Consider the following 24946-nt stretch of genomic DNA (forward strand, 5'->3'; position numbering starts at 1 on the left):
AATACTGAAAGCTCCATCAATTAATTCCATGATTTGTCCACTTGAGGAAACACTTATTTGTAAGCAGAAGACTCAAATATGTGATAACCTATTAATTAAATGGGAAAAAATGACTTTTAACCAAACATCAAAATAAAAAAGGACATTTTAGGCCTTGTGGGAGTTGACAACTCTTTATTATAAGAAAGAAACATTGCAACAAGGTGTTGGATCAGTTATTAAAACTAATGCTTGGATAAGGTTTCAGTGATATGGATTTGGTTTTGTAACATTTGAGACTTAAAAGAAATAATAATGGAAAGCAGTGACTCCCCTTCTTTTGTTATTTTACATGCCTGTGTGGCAAGAATGGTGGGTGTTTTGACAAGGATGGTACCATCTATATACATTTAGGAAAACATGCTTGCTGTGGGTGTAGAAAAATAAAATTTATTTGTTAAATTACACATAAATATAAGGTACAAATGTATTTTTAAAATACAGATAATCACACTTGCATTGTGTACATATGAAAATACAGTATTTTAATATTCAACATACACGGACACATTTATGATAAATGCAACTCATTGGCAATGCCAGTTCTCCTCAGTCTGTTTTTTGTTCTATTTATTTTCTTTCTTTCCAGTTTTCCATAAACATGGAAAAATAGGCTTTTGAAACATTTAGTTCTGCCGGACATCTTGCAGCAGCTTGTTAATTTCTGCCACCAGCTCACTGGCATCCATGAGTTCATGTTTACCGTCACTGAGGTGATTGAGTACATTGTCAAAATCATCTTCTTCATAATTCTCCGGGATTTCCTCCATGGCTGGCAGCCATTTAGAGGAAGGCTGTGCACTTGAGTGAGTCCCCAGAGTTGGCCCATTGTTGGCTGGATTTTGGAAATGCGTGCTGGCTGCCCAGGCAGCCACTCCCTGTGGATAATTCACAGCCTTGGCAGGCAAATGTCCCTTCCTGCGCTCCAATGAATTCAAGCGATCCATCTCATTGCATTCTGTGTAGGCATCTAGCGAGGGAGGCAGCAGGCGCTGGAAGACGCTGCTCATTTCAGAGAGAAGAGAGGAGGTACAAGTGTCTCCTGATTCCTCCTCACCCTGACAGTCTTTGCCAAACGTTGAAAAGCTCTTCTTCTTTTCACTGGTGTCAGCAGGCTGTGGATCTTCCTCGAGGCCCTGCTGCTGCTGTTGCTGCAGCTGCTGCTGTTGTGACTGAAACTCCTCCCCAGGGATGAACATGTTACTCCTGTAATCGGATGAGGGAGATGGCAACGGTGGCATCCAGCACTGGTCAGAGTGGCCTAGAACCCTGCATTCCTCCGTGCACAGACGCATTGCTACAAGAAAAAAGATGAGAGTGAACATCCTCCTTCGGTTGCACCTATCATTTATATACACAAGGTCTAACACCCAATGAAGACAAAGGCTGAACTTCTCCAGGGATCAAAGATGTTCCAACCTGGTGTTTGGATTCACTTTCTGTAATGCGTGAAGTCAGCAACTGCAAATGGCCTGGATTTAAATGCACTTCCATTCCTAAAAGGTCTCAAAACCCAGGAATGGTAAGTACAGAACTGGTAAGAAAGTGATATAATATGCTAAGATGGCAGATAAACATAAACTCCAGGGAGATAACTAGCTCTTGTAACTTAAAGACATTCATTCCCTTTGTGAAGTGCTTTTACATAAATATAGAAATAAAATGAAAGTGTTTCTACCTTCCAGCTTTTAGCTGTTTTACTCAAGTCTTTCACGTACAAATAAAGAAGCACATCAGAGTAATAACAGGAGAATAAACAGAGGAAATACAGAAGAACAAAACCGTGCAGACGAATCTCCATTAAATTATCTCCTTCTGATCTGACAATGGGGTGTATGTTGAACACCAGTTGATCCACTAACATCTGACCTTATTAACTGAATCATTTTTTAATCCAGTACCAGAATATTTAGGTTTTAATCCATATCCAGGGTGACCCCAGGGTTTATACAGACAGGAGTATCTGCAGCTCTGTAGATCCAGTTCCTGTGCTATGCTGGCACAGTGTAGACACAAGGGTGACACTAACCCACAAGATGGGCATTCAAGCCAGCAAGAGGGCTGAAGAGTTGAAAACTCCCTCTTTCACTGCTAGACTTTAGTGGTTAGTGGTATGTCATACGGAAGCCATGCATTAAGGCCAGTGATTGGCCCGCTGAGGGTCACTGCAAGAGTAGACCATAAACACTGAGGAGACCTGGGAAAGGTCCCTGGAAGCAGAAACAGGTGAAGACCTACATGACAGGCCTGCAAGGAGGGACGTGCCAGGGGAAGAGGCCAAATTTGCCTCTCCAAAAGGAACTGACTCTTTATGACACAAAGCCTCAGAACAGGCTGGGTGCTGTCTGGGTACCTGGCAGTCCTTCTGGAACAGCCCAAGCATTGCAGAGGCTGCTAACTTGAATCTGAGCCACATACTTCAAAGAAAGCTTTTAGCAATGCCAGGCTTCACATTATGCATATTTTGACTGTAGGAAAAATTTCCCCTAATCCCCTATGGACTACTGGTTAGATTATCCCATGCAGGATGTAATTTCTTTTTCTTTCTTCATTTATATATTAAAGATGGAAGAAATACCACTTCTGAAACTAAATGTCTCCAGTCATGCCCTGTAGATTTTCCTCATTTTCTCATCATGCTCCCCATTTGGCTCTGGATCCACACACTTTATCAAAAGTTCTTTTTGCGGTAGCGTAAGCAGAACTGAACAGTGTATTTCAGCTTTGAACATACCCATGATTGATAAAGTGCTACTGTAAAACTGTCAGCGTTATTTATCTCTATGCCTCACGCAGCCTATCATATTGTTTGCTTTGCTAATGCCCTTCCCATTCCTTCAAGTACAATCTTTCTCTGCTTCTTACAGGAGGGAGCATCAATTTCTTCAAGAACATGGGTTCAGGCTGCAGGCTGGATACTGCACAAGGCATTGCAAATGGCCTACCGATCAGCAAGCTTCCAACAGTAAATAATGAAAAGAACCTATCAGTGGAATCAGTGGTTGACATCTTGGTATGAGTGACTGCAATGCCTTAGAGTGCTTTGCTCCCACACATGAAAAGCATACTTGTGCTGTCTTAACAGGAAATGCCAAAGAATTAGAAAGTAAAAAAGATATCTCAGTGATCTGGTGTGCCTAGACCAGCTCTCAACTTGTTCCAGAAGGTCAAGATTACTCCCCTAATTAAGAATACTCCTGTAAATTAACGAGAGACTCTCAACAGTTTAGCATTTCATTAGCAGTGGCCAAGAAGGCCAATGGCATCCTGGCTTGAATCAGAAATAGCATTGCCAGCAGGACCAGGGAGGCGATTGGCCCCCTGTACTCATGTCTGGTGTGGCAACACCTCAAGTACTGTGCTCTGGTTTGGGCCCCAGCTGAGGGAACTGAGATTGTTCAGTCTGGAGTAGAGGAGGCTCAGGGGAGACCTTACAGCTGCCTGAAAGGAAGCTGTGGCAAGGTGGAGGTTGGCTTCATTTCCCAAGTAACAGCAATAGGATGAGAGGGAATGGCCTCAAGATGCGCCAGGGGAAGTTCAGGTTGGATATTAGGAAAAATTTCTTCTCTGAAAGAGTGGTCAGGCACTAGAACAGGCTGCCCGGGGAGGTGGTGGAGTCACCATCCCTGGAGGTGTTTAAGAAAAGGGTAGATGTAGCACTTAGGGACATATTGGGGAATACTGATGGTAGGTGGACACTTGGACAAGATGATCTTAGAGATCTCTTCCAACCTTCATGATTCTATGATTACCTCATTGTGAGTTCTGCTACTGATCTTATCATGTTTGGTTTTGGTAAAAAAAAAAAAAATATATATATATATACACACACACACACATATATATACACATATATATACACAGACATAGTTGAGCAGAAGATCAAAAGATACTCTGAAAAAAATGAATGGTGTCACAGTCTGCCCTTAAATCACCAATAAAGTAAAAAAGAAAAATGCACAACGTTTTTTCCCTGGAACTTAAAACTTACCAGGGAAGATTTAAAAAGTGAGAGAAAGAAACAAGTCTTTTGAGGGCAGTTATTGAACTTTCTGATCCTGACATTTTTGAAGTTTCGAAGGCTTCATTCCTTTCCAGTTCCACCTTAAAAGAACAAATTGCAAGGGCTTTCTCACAGCATTTTGCCTGTGTCCAGACTGACAATGCAGAAACCTTTCAAAATGGAGAGCAGGAAACCTCCAGGAAGTTTTCTTTTTTTTTTTTTTTTGTGTGTGTGTGTGTGTGTGTGTGTTTGGATTGTACAGGGGATTCAGAACAGTTCACATCTCATCTAAATGAGTTGAGCATACTTATCTGATGGACTAATACTACACATTGTGGTAAATGGGCATCTGGCTGAGATTAAATGCACTACTTTGCAGCTAAACTGAGTTGCATCTGTACACAGCAGGAGCTTTCCTTACTCTGAATTCAATTAGTGTTAGGGGAAGGCCAGGCACTTTTGGAAACCCTGCCCTTAGGCTTCCTGTTTAGAGAGAGAATTGCAGGAGCTGAAGACGCGTAACAGCATTTGAGCTAGCCCAGAGCGTTGCCACTCCTGCCTGCTGGCAACCCTCAACCCCCTAACAGGAAGGGGACAGTTATGCCTTGGCAGCAGCAGGCCTGATGCCAGTGCAAACACCACTGCACTTCAAGTTCCCCTGGCAACTGAGAGCTGCAGCAGATCCCTCCCTACTTTGCTAACCACAGGAGAGAGGGAGACATGCCTCATGCTGGATGTCAGGCGAATAAGTAATAGGAACAGGGGGAGATTAGGATGAAAAAAGGCATTAGGACACTAGATTTTTATTAAAGATTCTGGAAAAATAGTACCTTTTAAAGGCCTCTGGTTTTGAAGTACTGGGTACCAAAGACTAGGTTGAGGAGAAAGCTGAATATCTGGACAGGTGATACAAGATGTACTTTCAAACCCTTGCCACGGGCAGAGATAAGCCCACTGTTGTTTTCTGTGGCAGCAGAGGGAAGGAGCTACGACACTGCAGCTCCTCTGCTCCAGCTCAGGGCAATGTCTGGGGGTCACTGCAGGAAGGAACACATGCTGCACCAACCTACAAAGCAATGTTCCCTTGTTCATAGAATGACTTTATTAATCAGTCCTGATGTAAACTTCAACCACACTGAAGTTATCCAGCCCCATCAGCTGGACAGAGCTAATTAAAAATGAACTGAAATGGGTACAAGATCGAGGGTACAACCAGTGGCTATGTAATTATCAAAGTCATTTTAAAAATCTTATGTCTGTACGCAGTGTGATTTCCTATATCCTTTTGTTTTCAACTTAAAACTGGGCAGAAATTCACAAATGGTACTTCATATACAAATGTGTGTTTAGCTTGCTTTCGCTCATCTTTTTCTAAATTTTCTCTCCTCTGCCCTCTACCTGAGCTGTTTCTCTTAAGCTCCTTCTTCTGTAAGTCAGGATTGCAAGATTTAGATCTGGCACACGTTAAGATGCTTCCCTTGCCACCTGAATTCATTTTTCAGTGGGAGAAATACTTCCCTTTCTTTTGTCATCCATATTTCTTGACCAACCTCACAATTCACTTCTGAACTGCGCAAGTTTGTATCCTATGGATCAAACCCACTGTGGAAAATGTATCCCCTAAATTATAGTTCCGCGTATTTTTAACAAACCACAACTGCCTAGCTTTAAAAACAAACATCCACCCAGTCATTAGAAGTCTAAGGATGTAGAGGAGGTGATGCTTTTTGTTGGGGAATTTGAAGCCAGCTCAAGACGATGCAAATAAAAGAGAAAAGTATGAGTTGCTCTGGGCAGATTTTTCAGTTGCATCTGAGTTTTCATTTGCCTAGATACGGGAATGCTTCAGCTCAGTATTTATCATGAGGCAGAGGAGACAGAAGGAAACACAAGACTTGAAAGCTAAAGAATTTTTGCTTTCTCAGTAGTAGCTTTATCAAAGTGACAGCTAGGCAGCACTGTAAATAAACCGTTCAGCTTCCATTGTGCTCATACCTGCAGGAATTCTCCCATCTGTAAGGAAAAGGTCACTGAATCCTTCCCCAAGAAGTCTGTCAATTGGAGACTCTCTACCCAAATCATAATCGCTGTCTCCAGCTTCGCTATCACCCCGGCCACTGTCTTTCAGGCTGAATTTATCCATATCTTGAAGGGCATATCTGTAAAGAGAACGGTGGTAATGGTGGAATCAAATTATCTCGTGTACTACTTGGATTAAAAATACACTAGTATATTGTTTGATACACATACAGCAACAATATTCAGATCCTTACCTATAGCTTCTGGAATATTTGTTTCCTCGAAAACTTGGCCTTGGTTGATACTGGCCCTGGTGAAGCATTGAGAGAAGTTGAGAAACCTGCTAAAGAGAAGGTGAAAATAATGATTCCTTGAAATAGAAGCTCAGACTCCTAGTTCTAAAACTACTACTAATTCATTTCAAGTTTTTTTTTTTTCCCTTTTCAAGTTTAACTAAATCAAATTCCTACACATACATAACGCAGTACAACTGACTATTAGTGTAGAGTCTGCCACACAAAATAGCTGAAGACATTTCAGAATGAGGAAATGTACTGCTGTTTGTTAGCCTCGGAATTCATTAACAAGTAAAACAAGTAATTAAGCAGAGGTTGCATTTTGCTTTGTTTTAATAGATTAGAGACACCCCCTTTCCATTCCACAGTCATAAATCACTAGGTGTAATGAGGTATGGCACTCATTTAAGGCCATTACACCAAAGCTGCAGGAAAAAGTGAAATGTGCGGTCCCAAAGTTTGGGACACTGTGTGCAGATATCAGACACACACTGCCTTAGAATACATGTACCTAAACTGTGTCAGTGTTTAAACTTGTAGTTTTCCACCCCCATTAATAAATTTCCTCTGTTCTTCTGGACTCTTTCTAAAACAGCTACACAGAGGAAAAGTGAAGGCAAGGCAGGAGGAAGCTTCGTACACAGGAATCTGCTCTGGTTTACGTTACACTGCATTGTTTCAGCCTTACGGGGAAGATCCAAGAACTAACACTATTAGGAACAGATGTAACCCTGTGGTAATGGATCCAGTTGCTATTGAAGTAAAGCTGCAAAGCTGTAACATTTAAGGGGAAATCTGTAACGCATGGGACTAAGATCTAACTGCCTGCTGCATGAAAAGCACCCCCATTCTCCCAAGAGGACCTGTGAGTGCAAAGCAAAGTGAGGACCTTACCTCAACAGCTGGAGTTGCATGGGTGAGCTCCAGTGAGAAGTTCTCAGGCACGTGGTTGGAGGAGATTGTCACCAGGCTGTTCAGCGATTGGTGGCTGTGGTGGCTCTGCCGGCTGCTCATCTGTCCTCTCTCCAGGGTCGGGGATGAGGACGGGGAAGCTCTGTGGTGGGATCGGATGGGTAGCGTGCCATTAACTGTTGGCACCAATGTGATGTCCCCTTTGTGGATCTGTCTGGAGGGCCTCTTCGGGTGGTGCTGGTAGGTCGATTCTGCCACACGGCAGTTGTAGGACCTGGTGTCCTTTTTCTCTCGATTACACCTCGTAGCAAAGATAACCATGATGACCAGCAAAACGGCACATATTGATCCTAAGGATATAATTGTTATCATCGAGACATCCAGAGAGGGTTGGCTTACCAAAGTAGCTTCTGTGCTTGAAAATGAATAAACATACTCAAAAACTGTACACTTCAGAAGCGCTTTAGTACTAAGCTGAGGACTGCCTTTATCCTGGACTATGACATAAAACTCCCAGTGCTTAGCTGGAACCGATTCTACACTCACATTGATGGAGATGTCACAAGTTTTGGGATCCATCACAAAGATGCTGTTTTCCTTGTCAGCTGCTATGGAGCAGCTGAGTTCAGAGTTCATACCAGAGTCTCTATCTGTAGCCCTTATCCTCGTGACAAGAAAGCCAATCCCAGCATCTTTAGGGATTGAGATTTCCGCCGTGCTGTTGTGCAGTGCTGGGCCCACGATGACAGGAGCATTGTCATTTTCATCAATGATGGTTAGTACCACTGTGGTGTTACTAACAAGTTGCTGGCTCCCTCCATCCCTGGCTTGTACCATAAAGACAATCTGATTTACCTCTTCATGGTCAAAAGTTCTCAAGGCGTAGATTGCCCCATTGGAGGGATCAATGGTCACATAGGTGGTTATAGAACTTCCCAAAACAGAGGTCTCCAGTATAGTGTAGGTAACCTGCCCATTGTCCCCTAGATCTGGGTCTGTGGCCGTGACGGATGTGATGTACGCTCCCGGAGAGTTATTTTCTAAGATAACTACTTCGTATCTGTTTGTCTGGAAGCGCGGTGGGTTGTCATTTTCATCACTGATTTGGACAGTAAAGTGTTTTACCGTGGAGAGACTTGGCGTTCCCTTGTCCTCTGCTATTACAGTCAAGCTGTATTCAGATCTCTTTTCTCTATCTAGACTGGCATTAGTCAAGATTAAATAGTTATTTTCGTAAGTCTTTTGCAGTTTAAAGTGGCCATGACCATGGAGCTTGCAAACTACCTCTCCGTTTACACCCGAGTCCTTGTCCTGCACCCTGACCAGGGCAACAAACGTGTCCAGGGGGGACCCCTCAGAAATGTAAGCCGTCTCTTCTTTTTCTGGGGACATCAAATTTAAGCTAATTTCGGGTCTGTTATCATTCACATCCACAATTTTAATTATAATTTTGCAGTGAGCTGGAATAGAATTTGGTCCCATGTCTTGAGCCTGAGCATCAATTTCATAGGACTTGGTAATTTCATAGTCCACTTGCTTCAGGAGGGTCAGATGTCCTTTCTCCGAATCTATCCTGAAAGTCTCCATAATTTTGGGAGACACATGACTGCTAAAGGAGTACACGACCTTCCCATTAGCGCCCTCATCTGGGTCGGTCGCATTGAGGTCTATGAGCAAAGTCCCAACTGGGGAGTTTTCCAGGAGTTGAATTATATAGGACTGCTGCTCAAAAGCAGGGCTGTTGTCGTTGGAGTCAGAAATGCTGATTTTCAGGAGGGACGACCCAGACTTCTGCGGCACCCCCTTATCGGAAGCGGTGAGCTGGAGCTCGTAACTCGACTTCAGCTCCCTGTCCAGCTCCCTCACCACGATAAGCTCTGCATACTTGGCACCGTCAGTCCTCGTCCTCACCTCGATGCTGAAAAAATCATTGTCGGAAAGGGAGTAAGTGTGCAGGGAGTTGTCCCCCACATCTGGGTCAAAAGCACTGTCCAGGGGGATGCGGGTGCCCACCGCCGCGCTCTCAGATATTTCGATGGGGATGAGAGCCCTGGCAAACTGGGGGGAGTTGTCGTTGATGTCCAGCACCTCCACTTCCACATGGAAGAGCTGCAGATGGTCGGTGGGCAGGGTGATCACGTCGAACTCGATGGAGCAGTTCAAGTTCTTCTGGCAGAGTTGCTCCCGGTCGATCTTAGCGCCGATGCTGATCTCCCCGTTATCCTCGCGGACGACGAGCAGCGGGGAGTTCCCCCTCTGCATGGCTCGGAAGCGGACCGAGGCGGGGTTGGGGATTTTCAATAGAACATCGGCCACGTCCTCCGCCAGCCTGGCAATGACCAAGCCGACCTGCTGCTCCTCGTAAATCCGGTACTTCAGGTTCTTGCCCAGCACAGCCTTATCGAGAGACGCAACCGCCAGTGCAAAAAGGAACAGAAAGTGCATTTTGCTGCCAGCCTGCCGCGTTTGTAAGTTTCTGCAATTCATTTCTCCCAGCGAGTTAAGAAGCAATTACTCAAACTTCCTCCGGTACCTCAAACCCCGCGCACATCTGCTCCTTCCAGCCGCCTCTCACAACCAGCCCGGCATCGACAGCGCAGTAGATGAGAAAACTTTTCCATACACACCGTGCCGGGACATCCAGGGACGAACCGCCGCCGCGCTCCGCGCTCCCCGCCTGCGCTCCCGCGCCTCCGCCCTTCCCGCTGCTCAGCCGCTCTCCATGTGCCGCCGGCGGACCCGAGCTCGGCGGCGTCTCCGGGCACGCCCCTCCCTCCCTGGGCGGTGCAGCGAGCGCGGGCGGCGCCGACTCCGGCCGCAGCCCCGCGCAACTTCACTCGGACAAAGCCGCAGCGCGGTGCGGCCCGGCGCCGGCAGCCAATCAGCGGGCGCGGCCGGGGGAGGCGGGGGCGGTGCCGCCAGCCCGCGCTTCCCGCCCGCGGGGGCAGCGCCGGAGGCTTCGCGCCCTCAGCGTTCTGAGGGGTCCCGGTCCCGCCACGGCCGCCACCCCGCTGGCACAGCGTGGTCCTCCCGTTTAGTTAACTGCTCGCTCCCCAGGCTATGAGCGGGATGGGGGGGGGGGGGGGGGGAGGGAAGGAAGCAGCTAACTGCTTCGCAAGCGCCTCGGTGCCGCTTGTCTCCCTGTCAGCTGCCGCTCCTCAGTGTCTGTCTGTGCGCGGAGAGCTCCTCTCACTCCTTGGAGTCTCCGCGCTGCGTGCCCACTCAGTGACACTGCCCGCTCTCGGGCAGCCCGCGTCTCCTCCCGCTGCTGTTCTACCCTCAGCGCGTGTGCCCCAGCGCGGCTGTGCGTGCGCTTTGCCGTGTGCCGTTGCCCGGTTCCTCAGATCCGTTTCCTCCGCCCTGCGCCTCGCTCGTGCCGAGCGTCTGAGAGAAGGGGCCGTGGGGCAGACGGAGCGCTCCGAAAGTGATCGCTCCCCTCAGCCTCCTCTACTGCCGGGAGCTGTTCTCATGTTTGCATGGCAACTTGCACCAAGAAATAAAATCATCTGCGGGCTGGGCGAGTGATGTGTCCCAGAAACGGCACAGATGGCTGCACGAGCTCCGCGCTGCAGCCAGGTCTCCCAAGCAGATATCTCCTCCTGTATGCTCATGACGTGATCCCTGTTTCCCCTTTAGTTTATCATTTTAGCTACTACAGCCTCGCCGCGCTTCCCATTGTTTCCCTGCTAACTTCTCCCACTTGTTTATTGGCGTTTCACATAATCTCACCATCGCTCTCTTTTATTGCTTTTTTCTTTTTTTTTTTTTTCTCTCAGATATTCTCCCTGCCATGTCCAGAAATGTAAAAAGTAAATCTCCTCTTCTTCCAATTTACTTGCTCTCCGCAGAGCTCAGCCAAAGTCACTAAGAAGGTTCTTGTTGAAAGAGAAAGCAGAGGAGGCTCAGCGTGAACTCTCCTTCTTTTTAAGCATTCAGAAGCATTTTATAAGCCATTGTCTCTTTTTTTCACAAACCAGCGCCGTGTGGCAAATTGTGCAGAATAGAAATGCCTATAATGAATGTATTTAGTACTGGGTCACGCCGATGAACATTCTGCCCCCATGAATAACACTGTTTTACAAGTTTGCAGCCCTTTCAAATTGCTGATCCCCAAACCCTATAGGCAAACTAGAAAAGCTAACACAAGCAACTGGGACTTTAGAAACCCATAGCCATCTGGCCTAAATCTCTAACAATCCAAGCCAATAATTATATCAATTCAGGCTTTAGTGAACCCCTTTGCAAACACCAAAAGAGCAAAGAAAGGAATTAGTGGCCATTCTAAGTTCTGGTGGAGAAAATTCAAAGATAATCTAATTCCATTAGTTCATGGGCAGCTTTTTTTTTTGCGGCTCTGATAAATCTTCCTATAACATTTTTCCAAAACGTCAGTGTAAACTCTTTTCTGACGATAATTGGGGGAATGGGCTCAATTAAATGCAGTTCTGAGTGTCAATAAAAAGTATTTTGTTGATAAAAGAAGTCACTGCCCCATTACATGACTACGGAAGATGAATAATTCATAGAAAAATAATTTCCCTGCTGAAATGCTAACACATTATATATATAGTGAAATGATAACGTGTTCCTACGAGTAACTGTTGGGTACATTTAGCTATGAAGAATTTGCTTCATAGCGCAATTCTTATCACTTTCCAAATAGTAATTCCATTTCATCACCTTGATCTTTCCCAGAGACACCCTCTGAGATACTCTCATATTAATATCTGTATTAACAGATAGCAGGATGCCTATAGATGGGAAGAGCAGTGTCTCTTTTCTTTTTTTTCCGTTTTTGTTTTGGCAAGTTCACCATCAGGTTATTTATAACATTGTCACAGAAGTCCACACTGTCATGCCACCAAGCATTAACACTTACAATGAAGATAAAGATGTCACTGGCACAGCCCTTATCAGGATTCTGAACTAAAGCAAGGGGGAAGCATTCCTCTGCTTTTTTTTTTCCCAGCATCCGCTTGAACCCCTGAGCCAGGAGAAGACCCTCCTCACTCTGTTGGTGCAGAGGCAGCAGCGTTGGAGTGAGTGGCGCTTGGGAACAATCACAGCACTCCCAGGGCTGATTCCTCACTCAGCCAGTGAAAGAGTCCTGTCTGAAAGTCTCTTAAACTCCCGTCCACCTTTGACATGGCAGACTTCCCTTACAAAGGGAAGGGAGAGTCCCACGTGCAGCCCGCAGACATTTCTTATGGAGCGTGGTATTTGAGTGCTGCTAGGCACGTGAGCAGAGTGCTGCTGGCCTCCTGGAGACCGAGCCGGGCTATTCCCACCCAATACCTATCTACTCGCTGCAAAATCTCCTCCAGAGTTGCATTCAGAATCGCCCAGCAGTGCACCTGTGGAAAGAAAAGGAAGCATCTCCCAATCGGGCTTCCTTTTGCCTACACTGCTACTCCAGAAGCCACAGCTGCACAGCAGCTTAAAAATTTTTTCACTTAGCTGAAAATAGGTTTACTTCTCTGGTGGAGATGCTTTAAAGTCTGTCTTGTTTCTCAAAGGAGTTTTATTGAGCTTTGAAGCATATATTTCCTTCTAAAAGTTATCAATCCCCTAGGTGCATGGTATATATCCAAAACTTAGGTGACAGAGAATTTTACTTTGAGGAACTGCTTTGAGAAACAGTCCCTCGCCAGGGACAGGGGAGAAAGAAAATGATTTTCTTGACAATGACAGAAGCACAGTGAAATTAGCACAGTGCCATTTGGTTCATCCACCCCACCCCCAAAAAAGAAATGAGGTTTTATTCACTTTCAGTATGATTTATTGCCTTATGTTGCAACATGTTACAAAATGTCATATGCACCATGCTCCAGTGCACAAGACATAGCAAGACAAAATTTGATTTGACACCTGTGTAATGAATGTGAAAGACAAGTCTCCCTAAGTCAGAAGTGTATTTTAAAAGAACATTTCCATCACAATGAATGACAAAACTGGGGGGCTGCTCTCTCCCTCTTCTCTTTCACCTTCCTCTCCCTCTGTCTGTCCCTCTCTCCTTCCTTCTCTCCCCCTCCCTTTTCAGTGAGCTTGCTGCCCAAAGTAAAACCAAAAACAGGGCTCTCTCTCATCTTTTCACCTTACATTTCCATCTGATGCAGCAGAATGGGCGAAGGGTACCCATGTAGGAAGATGAGTGTTACCATTTCAGATTCACTCTTGGAGCCACAGAGAAGTTGCTAGAGGACTGATAGGCATGAAAGGAGGCTGACATTTCAGCCTGATTTTTTGGCACGGACAAAGATAGATCTTATAGATGTAGAACTTATCACAAAGTAGTGCCGTATTTGTCCAACCTGTTAGCTGTCTCATCAGACAGACTTGTACCTGATACCTCTTCCAGAACTAGGATGTATTAGAGGCTGGATTGCTCTAAGAGACATTAAAGATTGAGTGGGCCATTGCATTATCAAATAGGACCTCCTGTGTATCACAGTCTTCTTAAGTAAGCCCGATGAGATTAGCTGGGACATTTATTTTAACCTTTATTTGTCCCTCAGTCAGGCATCAGTTATGCAGCAAAGCGCTGACCATCCCAACTGGGGACAGAGGCTGCTGATAAATAAATTAGAAAGGGCAAAAATCCTCTTGACACTATCAATCCTGACTTCCCCAAATCTGCACCTTAAATTACCATAACCCTGAGAGCACTGCCTGTATTGTGCCCCTTCTTGCCAACAGGAGCATCCTCCATGACCGCTGTCACATATGAGACACCTGTAAACATAACAGCTATATCAGGGAAAAATGTCTTCTTGGCCTCAGTAGAAGAGCAGCTGTCATGTCCTGCCCATAAATGGAGGGATGGGGTGAACAGAGGGTTAGGTTTAGGGTTAGCCCTTGAAGCAGAAGGAGAGGAGGGGTGAACAGAGAAATTTGCTCCTAATCTACACTTTTCACCATTTCAAGTTGCTTTGAGAAATCGAATCATTCATTAAAATATATCAAACCACAAAATTTTATACATTTGCTGATGGTCGAGAACTTTTTTTTTTTTTTTTTTTTAATAAGCGAGTTCAAAATTAGATTTTACATTATCATCAATCATTGAGGCAAAGGGCAGGGGAGCAGATTTTCTGCTACACGAGTAAATTTTCATGGCAGTTTTGCAATGCAGCATTGTGTATATAAATAGCAAGTTAAACTTGTACATGGTTCATGCACGGTAAGTACCATACCAAGATACTTAGTCTCTTTCTGAACCAGGAAGACATTTCTCTCTCATCATTTTACCAAGTGCGAAAGTGAAAAATGCCTGAGACTTACAGCTTACTGAATCTTGATTACAAAGAAATGCCCATAACACATTACAGGTTACTTTTGAATTAATATGAGTAGTCATTAACAGACAGGCACAGAATATAATGAAAATTCCATTGTCTGATCACTCTAAATGCATCTGACATTGTGTTTGTCGTTCTGTTTAGTTGTGTCCTTGTAAAGTATGACGTAGAATATCTCTGTTAGCCTTTTACCTCAAATTGCCTTTAAGAGCAAGGCATGCACTTCAGTAAAACGAGGTTTTCAGCATTATTTATGCCCGATATATGCCTGGTAACAAAGGCACCTTTAAAAATATGATAGGCTTCTTTCCCCCAACACCTGAGGAAACCACATAACGCTTTCTCACAAATGCCGCATTAACCCAACTGTGGCTGCGGTTGTACACAACTGCCCATTTCCTAATGCATCATTTTTTCTGTCACCAGAACCAGGTGCTCCAGAGGACAGTGGCTATACCGTTTGGTCCGTGCGCAGTGGGACTCGAGAAACACTGACATAGTTGAAGACCCCAGACCCCTCTTCCCCATAAGGAAAATACTGTCAAGATCCGGGACATTCCTCAGGTGCATAATGTTTTCAGCCTTATGCACTGATATAACTGCATTGAATACCCTATGTCTGCTTTTATTCCAGGTGTTAGCAACTTCATATGCTATATATATACATATACATATGTGTACACATATGTATGATTGATATAGTACATATAATTGATGTAGTGCATGTAATTGACATACTTGAGTTTGAAATAAATTTGAAATGCTTTACATCATACTGCTGCAGTTCTCTAGAGATGAACACCTTGCCCTAGCACCCTGCAGAACACTAACTTGTGATGAGATCTTCAGGGCCATTCTCACATTTAACAGGGCAGAAGATGTAGCTACATTTGTGATTCTTTTCTTCACAAGAGTGAGGATTTGTAAAGGAAGGGGTTGAAGTTTGGTGTAGATGTGAATTTAGCCTGGGCTACAATGCACACTCTGTTAAATTACCAGCTCAAACCAAGCTTTTTAAGCAACTTTAACTTTCTCCACTACCCCTGGGAGTTTAAAAAAGGAGCATAATTGCTGCTTCAAGTATCTTCAGACCAGACAAAGCATGTCTTCAATCTTCCCCTGACAGCCTAAGCCAAGCAGTCCAGATCCACTCATCTGCACCCCCTGCCAGCAGCTGCCTGTGACCAGCTCACCCCGAGGACACCGGTCACGCTCGTGGTCTGAGCCTCATAGGAGCGCAATAGCAATGCTGGGCTCAATTTCCAATGGCAGTGAAGGACACTTGGTCAGACTTGTTCAGAAACAGACATTCTTGGGCAGAGATTTCCTGCAAGAATCGGAACCTCTCCACGTGGCCCCATCTAGCAATCCTGTGTTACACACCATGGCCAGCAGGGGAACATGGTGCTGGTGGCCTTCCCCTTCTTCAAAACCTTACGCACAGCTCACCAGCCATCCTGCTCCAAGAGTCAGGACCAGCCATGCAGTTTGTTTTATTTCACAATAAATATTTATACAGCACTGTACATGGGTATCTGCATTTTATGTTCTTGATTTTGCTGGGAAAAAAAAGGAAAAAAAAAAAAAGGAGTAAAGAAATGCTCCCCGCTTCTATGTCATGGGAAAACATGTGGAAATGTAAACCTGCTGTAGGAAGCAGGCACAGTGGGAGCTGTAATGGGAAAAAGGCAAGCATGGTTTATCAGCAGAATATGTAACATATACTGAACATCCGGCTTCCCAAGTAAGTTGTTAACAGTGCTCAATACAACTGTTTCTCTTTAAAGAATCAGATGTTCCTTTTTTTTCCTTTTCTTTTTCAGTACATGCAGTATGGTAAAAACTGGTGCCATAAAGTCATTGCAAGAGACAGCAAACAACTTTGTTATCATAATAGGCTTTCTTTTTTTTTCTCCTTTATTTAAACAATGGCTCTAGCAGGTGGCATGTGGCTGAGACCGGGTCTATCACCATCTCCAGGGTGCCAAGACGTCCCTTAAAGTTTCTGTGGGAGGAATTTGTTGGTGGGATTTGGATTGTAAAGGCACGTGAGCATCTGCTGCCTGCTCAGTCTCATTACCATTGACACAATTAGCTCCTGCAGCTCCTGACCTGGCAGCCAGAGCCGGGACTCAATTTTCCTGCCTCCCTGACAATGCTCATTGCCATTCATCGGAGCGCTCGGGCTCCTCTTCTCCAAGTCCAGGCCAAGGGACTGCAAAAATGGTTTGCACAGGGACATGCTCAGGGGTGGAGAAGCAAAGTGACATAACAGCTACTAACAGCCTAAAATCAATGGCCTTAGCACGGCACCAACGATAAACTTTCAGTGTTCATAGTAAAGTCTGTAAGAAGGTCACTGTATTGCAAAAATAGCCTTATTTGTTTTTACGCTTTTGTATACTTTTGGTAAGTATCTTATAAGCTTTTTCAGTGCTTCAGAAGACGTTACAGAGTGCTACTGCTCTTATTCCATAATCCCAGACACATTCAAAGTTGTGACAAACTTTTGATTTATTTTGTTTTTTGTTTGTTTGTTTGTTTGTTTTGCCATTATGAACAGACAAACTCTACTTTCTGATTTTGAGTTAATTTGGAAAACAGACTAAAAATGAGACTTTTACTCTTTAGGATATAGAGAAAGTCAGAGTTAATTGACATCTTCCTCTGACAGCCATAGACTAAACAAAATGTTAACACATATCTGCAGATAAAGCCTTTGCATTCCTTTAAGTGTCCTCACCCCACATAAAACTGCAATTATTTTTCATTTTCCTACAATAGATGCTGCCTGATTCCTCCTTGCTGGCCCCATGTCCTTTTACTGCTTCAAAGAACCCCTTGCCCATAAATGGAAAATTAGAGAAGTCACAGTTTTTTAAAATAAATCACTCAGCTAAAAGAAGGGAGGCGGGGAAGGAGAAAGAGAACGAGAATTTAAGCTGATCTACCTCCTGAACAGAAGTAAAGGATCTCTCTCAGTCTTTGAATAAAGAAAACAGAAGGGCTTCAAGGCCCAAATGTGCAGTAATCTTACAGCTTTTGAATGTTGCATAGATAGCAAGTTGTGACCTCACTGAAAAAAACTAGATTTAAGCAGAAATACATTTACCACCACATTTCTTTCCTGAGACTCTGTCTCTGCTCGCTCTTTGTAACACCAGAGGATGGAAAATGTCATGCAGAGCTGGGGATGAGGTGAGGGCATGACATTTATTTTCAGATGTTTTTAGAACTCAGAGCAGTGTTATTGTTTCCATAAATCATTACTACAGGTTTATTTTCCTCAGCCCCCTCGCTGTCTTGTTAGGCAAAACACAAGCTGGGCATTGCCATCCCGCAGAGCTAAAATGAAAGAAGCGGTCGCATTCTGGTGAGCTTCCCAAAATGATGGCTGGTTCCAAGCACCGCTGTGGTTGTGCAAACCCAGAGCCTGGAGGAGAGGAGGGCCAAGGGCACTTCTCTTGCTGATACTCAGAGTGCATGCTTGTTTGCAGAACTGCCCCAGTTCTTGTGGCTTTGTCATGGAAATGTGAACCCTGAAAGAACAGTCTATTATGTCAAATTACAAATTATATTATAGGGTTTTAAGTAATTGTTTGCTTACTGTTGTCACGCACATGTGGTTTATTGAAAGTTGATGTAATCATTTTGGCAAATTTCCACTGGCAAGAATCAGGCGGGGTTAACTCTGAAATCAGCTGTTGTGGGGGCTCACACCAGGCAGTTAATGGATGAAAGGCTGCCACAGACACCCTTCAAAGTTAATTTGTGCAGACCCATTTTAGAAATAGTGCACTATGGCCCAACTGTATGAAACGTATTGTGTGTGTATTAGTATTCATAAAATTCATTAGAACCCCATTAGTTCAAATGAAAGAGTTGTGTTGCTTTTGTATTATAAAAATGAAATTCTTTGTGGCCAGCAAAAAGATATGACGTGTACAGAGAATATATCAAAAATGTGTTTTGCTTTTCTTGAGACATTTCAGTCTGACACAATTTTCATCTGTCAGAAACATTTCTGCTTCAATCAGATGTCAATTCAATTAAATACGCAAGACTATTCCAAAATAACCTTAACTTAATGGAATGCATTCTCTCACCAGGCTGCATAAACATGGGTACACCCACATTTTTTTTCCCCCTTTCTGAGGTCCAAAACATCTATGTCAGACCCTGGAACACTTCAGTATGATGCAATGAAGCAGCTGGCATTTCTTTTACAGAAAGTTTCTAAATGAGAAAATAGCAATAACTGGACTGGTACTGAAGCATGGTCCTCTTAACTCATACACTTATTTTCCAAACATAACTCTGTAAACCCTGTAATGGAGCAAGCTGCAGGCATTATACACATATATAAAGTATGTATTTATGTACATGTAAAATTTTTAGAGAAACAAGAAGTTTAGTGAAAAGGTCTTTGTAATGAATCTCCATAAGTTACTTTTGCAATTTTTCAGCTATTTGTAATAGTTGTTCATAGGTGTCTTTTCTTTAGGGTGTCCGTGCTAGTAAGACGTTGGCATATTTCAGAGGAAAATGCTTCATCTGTTGATTATTATTTTCATTAGGGATCACATCAGTTGATTTAGGGATGCCAAAGAATACTTCCCTCAGCTGACTAACACTGGCTTTTTTTTATAGCTGACAATAAGCTCCATCTTCTTTGTTGGTAGGAGCATAAGGAAGGAGCCTGCTGAATGAGGTATCCATGCGCATAGATGAGTTAATGGTTTAATTTCAGCCAGAGTGTATATTACTGAATCTAGATCAAATTTGGAAACTCCTTGGTGGAGACTCGTAGATAGAAACTCCTAGATCACAGGCATGTCTCACATTTGCAGCTGATAATATTTTAAGGGTTTAATTTTTGAAGTTATAGCTTATATCTTTCTAACTAAGTTCTGTTCACATTCAGTTTCTCATTTCCACCCAGGTCAAACAGCCCTCAGCCGTGACAAGCAGCTGACTCATTAGTAATTCAACATGGTTATGGCCCATAACTAGGACTTCAAGCAGTTATGGCCCATAACTAGGACTTCAAGCAGACATTGTTCTCGTAACTATGCTTCAAGCTTCATTTCGGTACATTAAAACCTGACAGGTCAGATGGTTTGATTTGTTTGTACCATTAGGGAATGTGCTGCGCTCTCTTTGGCACCAGTAGGCAGAAAGGGACATAGAAAGTACTGTACTTGTGGGCTCACCTGGACTGGATACATTAACTGACTTGATTGCACCTGTAAAGTCCACCTCCCAAGACATCTGCCACTGGGCCAAATTCTGCTGTCACCAATGAATGCATGGGGAACACAAGTCCTCATTTTTAATAGGATTAAATGAATGAGATAAGCCTTTTCTCAGTGTATGGCTCATGAAGTGTGCCAGATTTATGTACCATTTGCTAAAATTGAGTGTAACTGAGGGAAAATCATTTTTATAAATTGATTTGTTTCCCTGAAATACAATAGAGGTGTTTGCACTATAATTGCAACAACTCAGATGGAGGAATTTGTCTTTTTTTCAGAAAGAAAAAAAGGAATATATATATATATGTGTGTGTATATATATACATGAGCCTTAGCCTTATCCATGTGGAAATGAGGCCAAAATGATTGATTTATATCAACCAAGCTATATACCTAGTCTCATGATCTATACGTTTATGAAATGAGAAGGAGTCTTCATGGTGCTTTGCCTCTGACAAATCTGATTGTTAACTCTTCTCCAGTTCCTAAGTTTAATTTATGGTGCCCCCACATCACAACAGAAAACTGGCTAACTATTTTTCACAGATCTTCTGTAATGCATGAATTGTGAGATTAGTTTATTGGAGCTGAGCACCCTGGAGATTGTCAGGTTTCCATGATATATACACAAATAGAGGGGTGAGTAAGAGAGAGAAGAGAGGGAGAGAAAAGGTGTCTCTGACATCTCATTGTTAGCGTTAGCATTTTGCAGGACAACCAACCTACTGTAAAATCTACTTGCAAAATACATGGGGTTTTTACCTAACGTTGTAAAACCATGGAAACCTGACATATTTTAAACAAAATCCATGCAATGTGTATTTAAAATAAGAATAATAACTACTCCAAAAGGAAGAAAATCTGTATAATAAACTGAAAGTGAGCCTTAAAGTAAAGACCTATATAAATTTTCATGTGAATCATACAAAGTCAGCATGACTTTGTTAACAGACAAGTGCTAGTAGGTATCTTTGTTCCAGACTTCTTAACAAAAATTCCACCAAGTTACTTTTTGTTGAAAATTGAAAAAATATACTAACTCATGGTAGTTTTCAGTTCTCAGGCTCCCAGTTGGTATGCCTGCCTTGCTATGTGGCATATATCATTTCTAACGGGTGGCTTTGTGTCATTATGCAAAATTGCTTTCATGGTATTTTGGACTGCCCAGACAATAACCACCATCTCCCTACAAGCAATGAATTTTACTGATGACAACAGCAACTGCGTATGCAACCATGAGCACTGTGCATACAAATAACAGAAGTAGATACACACCATACTATTGTGCTGAAACCCAACATTCCCAAACTGGAAGTATATATATACATTAACTTCCACATACTCATTAAAAAAAAACAGCAGCAAAACAAAACAAAGCAAACATCAGAGTGGAAGGGGAGACATACACATTACAAATACACAGTAAAATCTATATTATGCATAACATAAAAAAGATTAAAATGAGAATGAGGGAAACACAGAAACAGCGTTAACTGCGAAATCAAAGCAGGAAGCCAAAGTCTTGGGTAAAAAAAAGTTAATAACAACTTTATTTTGCATGTTTACATGCCAAAATAATACGAGATTGGAAATGATGGAAAGAATCCACTGTTGCTGGAAATCTGACCACAAGCAAGACCACAGAAGTGAGGAAGGGATCTTTGGAAAGGGGATGGTCTAGCTGGATTTGAACATCAGCTACATGTGGCAAAGTGCAAGGAGGAATATCTGGGAAATAGCAAGTGATGAACCTTCTGGGTAGTGGTGGGAACAGGTTTTTAGGAAAATAAGTGTAGAAGAGAGGCAGAAACAATGAATGATGAAAGAAAATGAGAGATGTGTCAATGTCATTCCTCTTTTGACTACACTTAATAAAAATAAAAGCAGAAGATCACCTGGAATGTGTAAACGGAATATAATATTATATTAATAATTTTCTAGTTCTGTTTTGATCAGTTTGCACAGATTATACTTACAACTTGAAGAATAGGAAGGTAGAAATGCAAGCAATATCTGCTTCTGCTCTAGTAGGGGGATTTAAAGACTCAGGAGAAATTCTCACGTGCACTCCTGTGTACAATAACTTTTCAGAAAACTAACAAGTTTTTGCATAAACTCTGGTTAGAAAAACATGAGCATTTAAAACCCTTTCTGTGCTTCTGAATCCCTGAAATTCTAAACATTAAAATATTGAAAGCCTGGGAGGAAAGAGCTCTCAGTTCATTCTACCCAGCTGCCTGGACACCTACATTACTAAGAAAAATAAAGCCTTAAATATAAGAGCAAATATCTCTTTACAAACTGTGAGAAAGAAAAGTCAAACATTTTTTCTTGATATATCTGCACAAGTCTTCTTTTTATCATCTTAAAGATTTATAGTTATTAGCATATCAGCTATTGTAGGTGAAGGGATTTTATGATGCTCATCACAGAGCAGGCTCAGGCATTGTCTTTCCACTTTCTGATGACAAATAACTTTACTATAGCATTATGCAGTCTTCATGCTTGTTACCTAGAACAATTAGGATTTCATCAATGTCCTTTCCTCAGTGTGAATAAAAAGCCAATGAGTGGCTATCCTGATTGTCAGAGGGAAGAAATTCAGTTCTTTTGCAAATGATGAAAGAAGCTGAAGAAACCAAATGTATATTCCAGCTAGCTATGCACAATGATATGCCAGGTAATGCTTAACTCCTTCTAACATATTATAAGAATATATAGATTTAAATGAAATAATTATTTAATAAAAGATATGTATTTAGGTAAGAAATACACCAAGCTTACTTACATCTCTGTCCCGCTGCATGCTGTAAATAACTTGGTTTTTGCAGTTTTGCAGTTGTAGGGATTGACAAATAAATCCAAGCCTGAAAACATACGCCCTTAAAGTTATCTCACAGTCCCAAATATTTTCCTTGAAGGGACCTTGCTTCTGAATGCTGTATACTACATAAGGCAAGTGTAGCGCACATATTTCACAGCCGATACAATCTGACTTTGCTTCCCAAAATTGATGGCTGAGGCAGTTCTTTCAGCCATTTTTTTTTTCCTGCTATATCATGTTAATACTGAAAGTGTCTGATACACTCTGTTATCCCATAAGAATCATAGAGAATTACCCTTAAGGTACGCATTTTTGTAACGGATCGAATTTAGAAAGAAATAGGATTGCATGCGTTAGTTTGGCTTCTGGTTTGTGCTGGTTAAACAGATCCCAAGAAGGAAGACTTCTCTCCCAATTAGCTAAACATTTTTTTCTACCCAGTATGAATTTCACCATACCTTTTTAATTGGGGGAAAAAAAAAAAAAAAAAAGTAATTAAAACCATTGACCATTCCCTTAGCTAATTTGTTTTTTCTAAATTACTTTAGTGAATCTCAGAGCTTCCTGTGGCTTATAGCGTTGTTATGGCATACAAATGCTAAGAGCAACTTCTGGAGTAGAAACAGAGAATACCTACATAGCTAGATATGAATTTCTACCTCAATATGGAAAATACATATGAAAAGTCTACATGTCAGCACTGTTTTTGAGATTTCAGGGATTGTTTTTCTTTTCCTTTTACCATGGTATTTCATTTACTTATCTTACACTCCCTTTCGCTTTATCAAATGAGTTGGTTTTGCTGCTTCTCTACTGTTCCTTGGTATGATTTCTGAAATGTCTTCAAAGTAGTTCATAAATGAGCATATATAGACATGTACACATACACATTTTAAAATAGGTTATTGTCTGTTTCTATACATTATTGTTGTAAACCTGTCTGGCCAGGAACCACCTTCCACCAAACCTTTGCCATTCACAGTGGGTGCCACACTTGTGACTTTGTCCTTTGTAATTGTGCTGGTGCAAAGGAAAGTAGATTTTCTGGAACAATCGAAAAGTCCTGTGGACAGTTTTTATCAGGTCTAAAACTTCAGCCTTGGCATCATATTTCATGAGAATCCAAGAGAGTCTGGAGCACTACTGGAGTGCTATTTTGTCTGCTGTCTTTATAACTACACGGGAGATTTTCTGCGTCGTAAATTCAGTTTTGAATTTAGGGGGTCAGCTGACCAGCAAATAGAGTCCTCAGAGCATAAACAAAAAATAAAAAGACTTCAAAAAAGTACTGGGGAAGACTGATATTTTTCATGACCCTGTGCAGAGCAGGAGGGCTGTTCTGCTGCTGCAGGCTGGCTGGTGCTGGGAGCCAGGACATGTGGGGCTCATTAAGTTCCAAACAAGTTACGAAAGTTTTAAGCAGGAAAGAGCTCAGTTTGAGGAATGAAACATTTGCAAGGAGCCTCCAAGTCAAGAAAATGTTTTGTTCTGAAGCCTTTTGCTTTGTTAACTTAGCACTGCCAGGAAAGGAAAGGAAACTCAGGAAGTAAGTTTACGTAGTCTAAATGTACATTGTTAACGGCATGAAATTCTTCAAAAGACGGAAAATTCAGCCCTAGTTGGAGGTGGAGTCTATTAGAATGGATGAATCATGGCATATTTCCTGTATAACAAATTGCCCAAGACATTAAAAGAAAAAAAAATATATATATATAAAATGTCAAGGTTTGTCTTAAATTTGCATGGAGAAGCATATCTATATAGGCGTATGTGCGTATGTGTATATAAATATATATACATATACATATAAACAATAAGTTTTACATTTCAGATTAAAAACTGGTTTCAGGTCTTCATCACAGGAAGAATAAATGAAGTAATGAAATTAATAATATATTCATGAAAATGCAGCTGCTTAAGCATTTTTGTACAAAGTCTTGTTCCAATCAGAAGATGTTGTCAGAAGCAACACATTGGCACAAAAAGAAAAATCAGACTTGATAATCAGCATTTTTCAAAATATATGTCATTAAACTACTCCAGAATCACTGCATTTATGAGGAGCAGAAAACCAGGGAACAAGCTTTAATTAAAGTAATTTTCAATCAGGACGGAAACAAACATCACAGCATAGAAATATCCCCACAGCCCGAACACCTCACAAGCTGGCTACGGCCTAACAAGTACAAATGATCAGGAGAAATGAAGGACATTTAATGCTTGACTAGTAGTAGCCAGCTCCCATCATCTCAGTCCACATAAAAGTCAAACGGGGCAATAGACAGTTTTTGAAGCTTATA

The 24946-nt window shown here is 42.3% G+C and overlaps 1 protein-coding gene and 1 long non-coding RNA gene across 3 annotated transcripts; one reads left to right on the forward strand and one right to left on the reverse strand.

Annotated features, from left to right (window-relative positions):
• Positions 1–157: 157 nt before the first annotated feature.
• Positions 158–9995, reverse strand: PCDH18 (protocadherin 18). 2 transcript variants are annotated; one of them, XM_420404.8, is made up of 4 exons: positions 7252–9995; positions 6316–6401; positions 6038–6201; positions 158–1336 (listed from the first exon to the last, which is right to left on the reverse strand). In XM_420404.8, exons 1-4 carry the CDS (start codon positions 9754–9756, stop codon positions 666–668), a joined length of 3426 nt encoding a protein of 1141 aa, XP_420404.3. In that variant the 5' UTR covers positions 9757–9995; the 3' UTR covers positions 158–665. The 2 variants fall into 2 exon arrangements, with proteins under 2 accessions (XP_420404.3, XP_004940992.1); XM_004940935.5 differs by having other exon boundaries at positions 6316–6404.
• Positions 9996–10373: 378 nt separating this feature from the next.
• Positions 10374–16091, forward strand: LOC121110642. Its single transcript, XR_005859494.1, has 2 exons — positions 10374–15131; positions 15694–16091. It is a non-coding gene; the product is annotated as an uncharacterized LOC121110642 (long non-coding RNA).
• The last annotated feature ends 8855 nt before the right edge of the window (positions 16092–24946 follow it).

Source organism: Gallus gallus, chromosome 4, assembly GCF_016699485.2.
Source record: "Gallus gallus isolate bGalGal1 chromosome 4, bGalGal1.mat.broiler.GRCg7b, whole genome shotgun sequence".
Lineage (NCBI taxonomy): Eukaryota > Metazoa > Chordata > Aves > Galliformes > Phasianidae > Gallus > Gallus gallus.

Bases quoted from the DNA above. Each gene is read 5' to 3' on its own strand.
- PCDH18 (XM_004940935.5), bottom strand. From the start codon at position 9,756: ATGAATTGCAGAAACTTACAAACGCGGCAGGCTGGCAGCAAAATGCAC. The intron at 6,202-6,315 runs GTAAGGATCTGA...TTCTCTTTACAG, and splicing joins AAATATTCCAGAAGCTATAG to ATATGCCCTTCAAGATATGG. The intron at 1,337-6,037 runs GTATGAGCACAA...TTTTTCTTGTAG, and splicing joins AGATGGGAGAATTCCTGCAG to CAATGCGTCTGTGCACGGAG.